This window comes from Rhipicephalus sanguineus, chromosome 7 (assembly GCF_013339695.2).
Source record: "Rhipicephalus sanguineus isolate Rsan-2018 chromosome 7, BIME_Rsan_1.4, whole genome shotgun sequence".
Classification (NCBI taxonomy): domain Eukaryota; kingdom Metazoa; phylum Arthropoda; class Arachnida; order Ixodida; family Ixodidae; genus Rhipicephalus; species Rhipicephalus sanguineus.
In genome coordinates, this window is record NC_051182.1 from 165,147,069 (window position 1) to 165,159,573 (window position 12,505).

Here is a 12,505-nt window from a genome sequence, read left to right on the forward strand (position 1 = left end):
GGTAAACAATGAAACTGAGTAGATCTACAAGGCCTTTGGTTACCATAGTATCGCAATAATGAAAAAAAAATCCTGACAGGGGCGTTACTCGATCGAGTCTATGGATGTCGTACTTCCAGGAATGGCGCAAAAGGTTTTTAAAATATAATTTCTTATTCCTCCATTTACAGGTTGGGCCTGTCACACCAATAGCAACCAAGGACGGCAGACAGGTGCAGAAGATAGACGTCACAGTATGCGACCAGTCGCACCTTGGCTTCAAGGTGACACTGTAAGCAACCAATGTGGCCCCACTAGCTTATTGTAGGTATTTCGTCGCACGAGACATAAGGAGCAAACAAAATGTATACAGTGACGAAACGTTCATTTCAGTGGCGTAAACACAGGAGAATCACAAGGGGGGACAGACATCTTGCCACGGCGGCCATATTGGTTTTATATAGGTGTTACTTTTAATCATATAAAAATTAAAATCATGTTCTGAAACGAAATTTGAAAAGATAAGCATGGGCCTCGGCGCCGAATCAGGGAGCTTAATATAACAGCACTAAGCAGAAATGTACGTCGGTGAAGTTATTTTCAAAGTGCAACTCAAAAAGCGCATATTTCTTGCTTGTGATATAAAGCAAATTTCTTGCTTGTGATATCTTGCGATATAAAGTTAATATGTCATTTGTGTTAATCCATCAGATGAAAATACAAGCACTTTCTTGTTATAACGCATAAAGGTACAGCATTTCTTTAAGTCCAGCTTCATTCCACAGTGTTTACCTGTTCGAAGTCGACGTTTTACCCCCGAAAAGCTTTTTTTTTTTTTTTTTTTTTGTAGCGCATGTTTACGTTCACCGGTCAGTGAAAAAAACAACAACAGAATCATAGCCCAGCAGTCAGATTCATACTTAATTGTCAATGGCGTCCACCAAACAGTCGACTTAAATAACGGTAGGGACTTTTTATTAACTTAGCATTTTAAAGCCAAGCATAATGAACATTTGCAGCACGTCAGAAGTAGCCCGTCACATCTCAGAAAGCTCGTGTTCTACGGGGCTTTTTGAAACGAAGAGTAGCGGCTTTCACTTTTGTACTTCGTTTCTGCTCTTTGGAAGTGCTCTTTGAAAGGGGGGTGGGGGTGGGAACACTTGAATTGCAAGGGGTGTCCCCCCAGCCTAGCCTCCCCCCCCCCCCCTTGATTTACGCCACTGGTTAATTTAATGCATGTTTGGACACCAAAGAAAACAAATTATTTTCCTCGTGTGAGCAAATTACCCTTTCACAATAGAAAAAAGCACAACTCTTGCCGCGAGAAGACAGACAGACAGACAGATAGATAGAGCAATGACAGCGATGGTAGCAGTAATCGCGGTGCGCTTTCTCAGGTGGGACGACGAGCTGATCCACGTCTCACACTTGTGGAAAGCGAAGGAGACAGGTGAGACAAAAGAGTTCGGTTGCTCTTTTATTATTATTATTATTATTATTATTATTATTATTATTATTATTATTATTATTATTATTATTATTATTATTATTATTATTATTATTATTATTATTATTATTGAGAATTCAATTGTTGAACGAACCCTGCCGCGCAGTGCTGTACATCGCCGACGCACGGGTTCGACTGAGCAACATGTTTGGACTCACTGCGTCTGCGGACGGAAGAACTGTCGTCACCGTCAACCCGGGTAAGCAATCAAAGATTCATTTTTAAGCTGTACCTTTCCACAAAGCCAAAGGTACCCATCTTGCCGCCAGAAAACGACAAATTTGCTGCGTCATAAAACGCGCAGAAAAGAAAAATGCGCGTGGTGACGCCGCATTCGGGCTGAATAAGTTGGGCAGCTACACACTACTGGTGGGAAAACTGAGGAAACAGCGGAGTTGGTTGCATTGGTTGGTTGCCTCCCCCCCCCCCCCCCCCTCCTTTCCCTCCTCTAAGCTAAATTTAAGGCCGGCGACGAAAGCACCCCTTTTCGAAGCAGTATCGCAAAAAGCAGGTATCGGTGCTTGCTTCGTTTGTGAATTTCCCCTTGGGTGTAGATGGAAACATATGTACAGGTGCGCTCAAATTTCCCTGTGGCCATTCGTCTGACTCTGCCATGGTATCGGCGGAATCCACATCCTTACGCCGTCGACGAACGCCGCCGCGTTGGAAGGAGCAACGCGCAACTGTTGCGCGCTAACGGACGGACGCCGCTGCTGGACGCCGCCGCGTGTTGAGCAATGCGCGTTGGAAGGAGCAACGCACAACTGTTGCTATGGGCCGCTGTGCCATCACGTGATTGCTGAGAGAGTGTCAGAGGGAGAGGCCACTGCTGGCACCGTGCCAGGGCACAGACGGACGGTCACCGCGACTTTGAGACATTGAAGGCTTTCGCCTTAACACTACCAGAGACGAATTCATGCTTCATTACAGTGATCCATATTAGGAAAATCGAGCAGTTGCAATGCTTTCCTCCGTAAGTCGGGCCAAAATAAATGCAGTAACAGAAAAGAAAATACTTGCCGTCAGTGCATTCAGAAGGTCCGGCCGCTGATCAAGCTTCCTTGAACGCAAAAAAGTGGCAACATGCACGCTTGCATGCCGCGCGCTCTGCTTTCTGCCGCGGTCTTCGCGCTGCCGCCAGAATCCTACAGGATGGATGGATGGATGCTATGAGCGTCCCCTTTATAACGGGGCGGTGACAAGTGTGCCACCAGGCCCGACAAAGAAAAAACCTTTACTCTTCTTTTTCTTAATGTTGGCCTAGTGTCTTTACTTCAATTAAAACTATCTTACTCCAGAAAAAAAAAACTTAAAGGGACACTAAAGGCAAATATTAAGTCGACGTTGATTGTTGAAATAGCGGTCCAGAAACCTCGTAGCGCTGCTTTTGTGCCAAGGAAGTGCTTATTTTGAAATAAAATCACGTTTTTAGTGGTCCGCATCGCGTTAGCGCACTTCAAATCTCCCGCCTGAAAATACGACTCTCATACGTCACTGCTGCCATGCCCAACGTTGCCCGCTTTTACTGCGCGGCCGCCGACACTAGTAGCAGCCGAGCGGAAGTAGCGGGACCCACAGTAGCAACAACGGCGCCGCGGCAAAGACTTGCTCGGATGGGCACATTCAAAGCCGTCACCAAGTTGCGGTTGGTCTCGTAATCCTCAGTACGAAAGTGCAGCGAGCACACACGCAGAGGTTTTGACTGTTTAGCACACTGGCGCAATGGCATGACACTAAGCCACTTCGAGCGTAAGGGTTCATTCCGCGGCACCCAGTGAAAAGACACACCGGTTTCCTTGCTGCAGCACTGGCGTTGTGCACCATTGGGGCATCCGGCAATATCACACGCATGCGGCATTTTGTCGAACTTTCTGTCAGAGCGACCTTCACGAGCGCGCAAAACACGCACGGCAGTACGCGATCCCGAAACTACCACTGAGACGGGCGAGGCACAGTTCGGCGAAAACGGAACCTTTGAACCACGCGCGCAGTTCCCCATGGCAACGCCACGGAGGTTTTGTTTTCCATGAATCAAGCGGAAACGAACAAACAGCATTTTATTACGTCTTTTGATGCTCGGAATGTTCTTTTTTTACTGCTGCTAGTTTGATTACTAGTGATTTATTGTAGGCCGACTTCCCTACGTCATCGGGATCACTTCGAAAATGTCCCACTCGTGGCGCTCGTCATGTGATACATTTAGCTTAATTTCTCGGTAAGTAGGGCACTGCTGTTGATAATATTGCCGTTTTAGAAGTTGTCATACATTGGGCTTTCACTCTAACATAAATTGTTATTTGCCTTTAGTGTCCCTTTAAGTTTTCAGCTCCGTTCTCTTCCCTTTACGGCAGGATGTCCTTATTTTTTTCCAATATTTTTTTTTTCCAATACAGAATAGCATATACAGTAACTCTACAGAATCCTCACTAAACGCGCCCTCTCGCGGTAGCCGGGCGCGCGAGGCGCCGTACATTTTTTTGCTGGGGAGCGCGGCGATTGGGACGGCCGGAGAGAAACCCGCCGGCGCGCAATCTCGGAGGCCATGGGCCGGGACAACCGGTAGTGTCAGAAGCAAAGCCTCCAAGATGAAGAAACGTTTCTCGATTTTTCCGCTAGGGAATAGCGCATACGCCGGGGCGTCGAGAAAAAGGCGAATTGTGTGCGTTTGCAGCCCTTCGTTGGCTGGGCGTGCGAATTTCAGTTCATTGTGGGCATGCGTGCGATGGGTGGCAAGTGGTGTTGCGTTGTGGGCTGCACACGATTCCCTGTATAATTACCTTGACAGTCACAAACACTCGCTCCTAACGATTACCCCACGTCTTTATGTTAGAGTGTCTTAGCTAGTAGGGCCGCTTTACCGCACGGAAAGTGCGGTAATACGGTACCGACCGAAGAGTGCACATGCGTGAACATTACCGTACGGAAACACTTTCCGTCGTGACCAGGCCTATCGGGCTGTGAGCTGCGCGTCGTGCGAATGGCGGCTCGTACTTGGCTGATATTAAATTTCTTCGGCCCTACAACGCGATGTTGAACGCCGCTATTGTCAAACTTCTGCACTCTTCGCCTGGACAGGTGGCGCCATCTGGCGGTGGAATGCGCAATCAGGCAAGCAAATAACTAAACAGGTGGGTTCTACTTCATCGAAGAGGAATGGCGATATTAGTTGGCCTCCAAATGCGTCCGAATCGCAGCTGTCATTTTCCGACAGCTCCACGGAGCTTGTGCACGTAGCACGGTCAGTCACAGACATGGTACGGCTGTTGTGACGGTGTCAACTTTCCCCTGTGCGTCTGCTCTTCTCCGCTTTCATACTACGCGCTGGCGGGACCGGCATGCTTTGCACGATTTCCGTCACGCGAAGACAGTATACTGCTCGGTTGGGTTTCGGTGTTGCGCTTTTTTGCTTATTTAAAAGTATTGTCCAATTTGCCGAGTATTTCTGCTATCGGACCCGTGACAGGAGCGTCACCATTACTTTGACATGGTCAAAAAGTCGCCGGATCGAGTTGGCCTTTAAACAGCTGACCGCTGTTAAAGAATCACATTATAGCCGCAACAAGAAGCAAAGAATGCGATAGCAACACATTGGAACGTTATCCGAAGTAAGCTAGCAGCTAACTCCATTGCGATCCCATATCGCGTATATAGAAAACGCTGGCGGAAGGGATTACGGCCGCTCCATTGAGCGAAGCGGTTTTTTCGTGCTGTCTGTCCCCTCAGCGCGAAGTAATTAAGCCGGGAGAGCACAGCACGTTAAAGGGTACGAGCCGATATCTGTCGAGATAACGCGCCACGCCCTTTGATCAAAGTTCGCATTTGCTCTCCAAGTGGCAGGTCACGATTTGCCAAAAAGGTTAACCAGTACTTTTTTGTACAGTATGGCTACGTCACAATGCTGGGCTTCGGCGAGACATTCAGAACGATTAATCTTGCTTTATTTTCCCCGCTAAGAACCAACCTTCAAATATAATACCATGAAATAAATGCAAATCGAATTTGACGGATGTCCACCCAACATTGTAATTCAATTTCTGGTCGCTCTAATTACTCTCGGCCACAGAGCGGGCTTTGTAAATGTGGCGAATCGAAGTACAGACCCCCTCCGGTGGATTCAATTAATCCCAGATACGCTTTTTAACAGCGGAGCTGTTTGAAGCCGAGGTAAATCCCTGGGGATCGGTAGTCCGCACTTTCTAGCTCAGCTGCGAGAGCGAAGCCTGACGGGAGGGAGAGCATCTAAGTGGGTGAGAGGGAAGCCTAATGCAGCGATTTGAACACGGTAGAGAAAGGGCAGCGACGTCAAGAGGGTGAAGCTGGCTGGAGAGGAGGAGAGCAAAGGCGATCGATCTCTACGGCAGGAGCGAAGCAGGGAGCAGGAGCCCGATTGTCTGTTCCGGTGAAGTTAGTCGACCAGTGGTAGCGCGCGCTCGAGCACAGGCGGTGCTGGTGAGAGAGCAGGAAGGGTGCGTTGAGCGTTTGTGAAAGCGGAGGATGGCACCAGCTCCGCTATTTTTTTTTAACTCGAAAGTGTTTTATGCCGGGGTCCACCAAGACCTTCATGACGTATTTCGGTCACGGAAGTACGTCAGCAAAATGAACGCCATGAGATGGCAAGGAAAAAAATCTATAAGAAAAAGTTTCGTTGACGGGAGTCGAACCCATGACCTCTCGGTCCGCGCGATGATGGCTCGCGAGCTTTTAACCCACTACCGCCAAACACATTACGGAGACTACATGAACGCGCCTTTTATCTTTCACACTTTCCTCTCACAGTGCTCTTGAATTGATGGATGGATGCCATGAGCGTCCCCTTTATAACGGGGTGGTGACATCTGCGCCACCAGGCTCGAAAAAAAAAAACAAAACGCCGTTGCTACGGCCGTCCCATTCGGCGCGTTTCCGATACAAGTTTAATTTGGTCAACGCTTTAACACACCGTGAGGTGGCAGCTTTAGCTCAAGCCTTGCTCATAGCCTCCATCCATATAAAAAAATAGCTCTCCGATGCTCGCCGCGTTCCCCGCTTGCCCTGGGAGAATTAACGGCCAGGCTAGAGGGAAGACACGACGCGCGTAGCGTTTCTCTTCGCGTTCCGCGACGCTTTGAAGGTGTGCATATCGAGTGTCGGTGTTTATTATACGCTTGTTGATGCCATGTTTGCTCGGCATTCACCATATGCGGTGTCCACGTGTATCTTGACAACTTCAGCTACCGCAAGCGTTAAATAGGCGTCAACGTGAGTTCGTCCACATCAAGCGGCGCTATATCTACCAAACAACAGGAGACATTGTATACAAGCTCAGTGCACTATAAAAAATCAAATACTTCCATGACGGCACGTTTCACTTTCGTGTTATACCGATTCCTATGACAGAGGGATCAGCCATCATTTTTTTTTTTTCGCATTTCGTCCAGATATGCCGGAAGCAACGGCGCTCTTCGACTACCTCCAGGGCGTCGACGTTGATGAAGACGTGGGCGAGGAAGCCTATGGTGGGTGCTTTCTTCAACGACTTCTGCTAGAGGTCACTCTCGGCCAGGCCGATAAAGAGCACATGCCTTATCAACAATTTCGAAAAACTGTTCGCCATGTCACGCAAATTGCGTTGCATAATAATACTAAAGCACGGCACTACGTAACCGCCCAGTCGTTTATCCCATGCATGCCATCAAAACTGCGATTCATCCACGTTCTTCTTTCTTATTGCGAAAGATAGAGCTCAAATACACTCACGCCAAGCCATTGAATTGAATTGAGAACAAATTTATTAGGTCCTGCGGAACGCGAGGTCGCACACCCGGCTCAGCCATGCCATGCCATGCCAATTTCGGTATATATTAAGGTAATGAAACGGCCCTGAGAGTATTAAAGATACACTCAAAAAGCATTTTGCTCGTATTAGTAAGATGCTCTTTCACAATACCAAAACCACAATGCTTGCCGCGAGAAGCGAGAAAATGAGCCGAGAGAAAATGCGGATGGCGACGCCACCTTGACGTTCCCGCATCAACTGCCATGACGTCATAGATTTTAACGGCGTCTGCTAGCACCTACGTAGTTCGTAATCGTAAAAATGAAGTACACTATCCCGTGAGGGGGCCATAGACATGGCATACCAAGTTTTAGGAAATTTAGTAGGGCCAATAATGTCCCGAAAATACGGAAAATGCAGTTCGAAATCAGTCATTCGCGGAGATTTCGGCGCGAAATTTGAAAAATTAGACATTGATTTTTTCCTGTATTAATGAACCTATTATTGTGAAATTAACGTCATTAGAGTTTTCAAGGAACAATATCAATCTAAACCGATTCATTGTTTAGTGTCCCTTTAAGACCGTGTCATGTGTAGACGACGTACACATGACACCTATGACGTGATTTTCATGTTATGACGCGTCATTTAATTATGCTTGTCATACACTCATGCCTTGTCATGCCCATTTTGTCATATATCAATTTAATCAAACGGGAGGCACAACGCGTAGACAGGCAGGCAGGCATCGCCCAGGACACATGCAATGTAATTTGCAGTGGACACAACCGTGTACACAGTCATCCAGGCGAAGCGCGAAATGGCGGCGAGGTTGCAGAGTGGCGACGTGACGCCCCTCGGCGGCGTCTTCTTCGCCTTCCTCAACCAGCTGGATCTCGACGGACCCGGCGCACGCACGGTGGCATCGCGTTGGTCAGTGACTAGTATGTTTCGTGTGTCCCCTCACCGTCTGTGTGTTATCGAGACATGGGTTAGTTGATCAGAACGACGCAACCCGCGGCGAAGAGTTTGGAAAGAGCGTCTCTGTATTTCGGCGTCTGTCAATTAAGATGACGCTGTGTGCATCTCGCCGCGATGCGCCAAACAGGTTGAGACACAGCCTTGCCAAGTCGCGGATATGAGCCTGAACCCAGGGAGCCGGCGTAACCGCATGTGCTTTGCCATTTCCGCAGGTCGTTTGCCATTTCGTTTCCCTTTCATTATTCCTGTTTTCTAGAACTATACTTGCCTGCACTCCCTCCTCTAAGAGAGCATGTTGTTCGGGAGTCATCAGCCCGCTTTCTCTCTCATATGAGTGTTTCGTGTCAGATAATGATGAATACAGTCCGTGTGGTGTCCCTCGCATGCATGTCAGTGCCCACTGTAACTTCCGCCTGAGAAGCGGCGAGTCCTGGTGCACGAACGGGACGTGCCCCGTGGCCATGGGCGAGGCGGAACCGCAGTGCGTGGAAGAGCTAGACATCCCAGTCATGTGGACTGACCACACGGGCTCCCTGGAACGGTCGCGCGTCAGCGGACGCGTCGCTGAAGGACTCCTCGGAGTTACGGTGAGATCTAGACGGTTTCCCATTATATAGTGTTCGAGGTTGAATCGATGTTGATTTGATAAAAGTATGGCTAAGATAACAAGGGGGTCATGACCTATCCGGTAACAACAAAAAAAAAAGGCGTGCGCAGGGTTCCCCATTAGGGGGGCAAAAATTTCATCCCCCCACCACCACTGGTCGAGGTCAGAGGACAACATGCTTCACAATGGATAAAAAAAAGGAGATGAAGTGATGACGTGCTTCTCACAAGGGCCTGCCCTTGGTTCCTGACTCTTCTAAAGTAAAGATGGAAAGTAAACTGTTCCTGGAATGCAACATCAGGGGCTTTCGGCCGCTATTATCTTTAAAAAACCTGCTTGTCCCCCTAGTCACCTAGTATGGGGGGGGGGCGCAAGGTCCGCCCCATACAATGACTTAATAGGGTGGGGGGACGCTGGGATTAACCATCGCCCCCCCCCCCCCTGAAGGGGAGCCCTGCCCTGATCATTCAAGAATGACGGGACAGGTCCGTTTGCGCAAAAGTGTCGGCAGACCTAGCCCCTCCCCTTAGGTGATTAGGGGGGGGGGGGCGCACGCCTATGGTCCTTAATGCATTCGCCTAAGGACTCGAAGGCGAAAGCCATCTTCTTTTTCTTCGCAGTCGATATAATGGTGCCCCATTTGTTATATCGATTTTCCAACTTGAAAGTTATCAGTTGAGAAAAAAATTGGCCGCTATCTGCGTGCGTCGCTGCAAATGTCGTCTAAAGACGATAGAAGAGGCGTTGCGTGAGATATGGACGCCATCTGGCAATACGTCGGGAAACATGAGTACTGTGTTGCGGGCTGGTAGTTCCGGCGCAGCAGCAGGCGAAGACCGGCGGTGACCAACGCGACCGGCGGGGTCGCCATCCAGCCCTAACACGCGGTTTGGCGCGAAGCGCCGAAGCAGAAGAAACGTCCGCACTCAACGAGTGCTCTCCGCACACTCTTTTATTTACACGTCGCCTGGGTAAAACAGGAATGCCAGAGCGGCACCCCATGGCATTCGTACAGTGCAATACAGAACCGAAACCGAAACACAACAATGAGCTCGTGCAGAGGGCACCGAGGAAGGCAAGTTTCAGCGCAGTCGCATTTTCAGCGCAGCTTAAGAAACTAGGGTCTTTAGAATTACGTATGTATGCATTTTCTATTAAAGGAACACACCCCCTAATACTTACCTAGTGCTGTTGCGCCTCAGATATATGCGTAATGTTTGCTTTTTGATCGACAATGTACACAGGTATGAACCTAGTCAGCCGTTCAAAATGGCTGGCCCTTGGGCAAGTGGTTCAACTTTGGCCCAGTGGCTGAATCGAGTGACGTGCCGACAAACAGAAAGACAGACCAAAATTTCTCCGTTTAAGTATCCCAAGAAAGACTATCGTCTTTAATAAAACGTTACGGGTTGCCACGCCTCAGATATGAACACAATTCACTGGGCCAAATGAGTACCAGTCACAAAGAACCAAAGAAGAGGCATTGTTCGAGAGGCTCGTTCCTTTGTTAGACACAACCAAATGAATCCAACAGACAATTAAGCATGGCAAGAATCAGAGGCGGCGCCAGCTGCCCCACTGAGATTTCAGCTAAAACATATCAAAACACAGCACGTAAGTTCCCAGCCCTCGGAAGTCACTTGTAGTGGGTGCCCAACCATTAAAAATAATCCTGGTGCCGCCCCTACAAGAATGCATGGTTCGTGATGTATGCGATCATATAGGTGATGTTTTAAACTGATAAATCCGCTGGGTGAAGCGCCATTGCAGAGGAGTGAATAACGCATGTCCCCCATGTTGCGGCTCGCTATTTAATTTTTACTTCCGCTTCCGCGTGCCCTGTGCAGGTGAAGCAGTTCAAGGAGCTCTCGGAATACGAGCTGACCTCGCTCAAGTGGAACTTTTTGCTGGAGAGATTCAAGGTCCATTTCAAGGTGTATATAGCAGATTTAGGCGCGGAACTGCGCCGTTGCATATGGTTATGCTCTCCTTGAAATCATAACGAGCGCGTCTTATTTTTTCAGGTAAACTTCGCCACGGGCTCCTCCAGCAGCGATCCCGTGGTCAGGGTCGTCGGCGTGAGCCGTGCCAGACCGCAGGAGTTCCTGGAGAAAGTATTCAACGTGCGGGCTTGAAGTGCAGCAACTCGGCATTTTTACTTTGCTCTTTCTTTCTTCTTTCTTTCTTTCTTTCTTTCTTTCTTTCTTTCTTTCTTTCTTTCTTTCTTTCTTTCTTTCTTTCTTTCTTTCTTTCTTTCTTTCTTTCTTTATTCTCACGAAATTTCGCTGTTCTGGCGCACGAGTATGGTCGCCAGAAGTGAGGCCAATAAACTATCATCATAGAGTTATAATTGAATGACTTGTTTGACTCGCGCCAGCGGTTGCGAGCTAGTTAATCTGAACAGACTGGGCTTTCAGTCTGTCCGAGAGCGGCCTCCGCGACTATCTCTGGCAACGTGCCGTGGCGCCGGAGATTACAATTGCAGAGGCCACGGTCGAGCCAGCGAAGCGACAGCGTCGGAAGTTACACAGATCTACGGAAGAGAGAAGAGGAGACGAAACGCCAGCTCCGGGAGTTAGACGCTCAGAGCAGCAAAGAGTAGAAAGGAGATCATATACGATAGGGGTACGCACGAGGGGCCAGCAGCCCCCCCCCCCCTAATCACCTAGGAGGAGGGGTGGGGGCAAGTACGCCCCATACGTTTACTCAGTTATGGCCACGCAGGTTTTTCACGATAATGGCGGCCGAAGGCCCCCTGTGTTGCATTCCAAGAACAATTTATGCACCTTCAATTCAGGAAAGCCAGTGACCAAAGGCAGGCCATTGCGAGAAGCACGTCATCGCTTCATTTTCATTTTTTTTCCTCCGTTGTGAGGCGTTTTGTCCTTTGCTTTGGACTCGACCAGCGGGGTGGGGGGGGGGGGGGGATGAGAATTTGCCCCACACCCCCCACCCCCAATGGGGAACCCTGCGCACGCCTATGCGTAGAAGAGAAAATAGATAAACGTGAAACAAATAAGATGAGCACAAAAAAGAAAGAGATAGAAAATGTCACAGAAATGAGGAGATAAACGCGAGATAAACACAGGCGAATCAGTGCTCCGCAGTTTTTGCTAGAGGTGGAACTGGCTTTGGTCTTTTTTTTTCTTCGTTATCGTAAAACGCTCTTGGCGGCTGTTGAACATGATCCTCTACCAACTCCCCATCTTGATCTTGTTGTAGATGACTTACTGCATGGATGATGAAATTTTGCTAAAGCTATTTCAAAATAACTTCATTACCTTTCAAATGTAACAGTAATGTAATATCACTTATTAAAAGTTTCGTAAAGTAATTAATAAGGTAATTTAATAACTTTTCAGGAGTAATCTTTCCATCTCTGCCATAAGTGAAGCGCACACTAAGCATTAAAAAAAATAATGAGCCGGCAATCGCTTTAACTGAGGTGGTCAGGTTCACCTCAAGCTGCTAAGTGCAGCTTTTATTGCCTGGTCATCCTCGCAATGCAATTGCGAATAAATTAAATTCATCGTCATCAGCCTGACAGCGGCCACTGCATGGCAAAGGCCTGTTTCGCCAATCAGTCCAGTCCTGTGTTTGCTGCAGCCACGTTATCCCCGCAAACTTTTTAATCTCATCTGCCCACCTGACTTTTTTCTGGCTCCCAGCATAGTCC

General features: G+C 48.4%; 2 protein-coding genes across 2 annotated transcripts in view; both read left to right on the forward strand.

The window, feature by feature from the left end:
* LOC119399236 (meiosis-specific with OB domain-containing protein) overlaps window positions 1–11,007 on the forward strand; it is a 49,897-nt gene extending 38,890 nt beyond the window's left edge. Inside the window, exons 5-12 of the mRNA XM_037666053.1 lie at window positions 171–271; window positions 1,377–1,429; window positions 1,593–1,685; window positions 6,904–6,981; window positions 8,021–8,174; window positions 8,617–8,809; window positions 10,677–10,763; window positions 10,854–11,007. Coding sequence (XP_037521981.1) covers window positions 171–271; window positions 1,377–1,429; window positions 1,593–1,685; window positions 6,904–6,981; window positions 8,021–8,174; window positions 8,617–8,809; window positions 10,677–10,763; window positions 10,854–10,964 — 870 coding nt within the window. The 3' untranslated portion in view covers window positions 10,965–11,007. The remainder of the gene's footprint in view (window positions 1–170; window positions 272–1,376; window positions 1,430–1,592; window positions 1,686–6,903; window positions 6,982–8,020; window positions 8,175–8,616; window positions 8,810–10,676; window positions 10,764–10,853) is intronic.
* The window catches only part of LOC119400472 (protein argonaute-1), a 379,544-nt gene that overhangs the window by 231,607 nt on the left and 135,432 nt on the right, over window positions 1–12,505 (forward strand). The gene's annotated exons all lie outside the window — the stretch shown is intronic.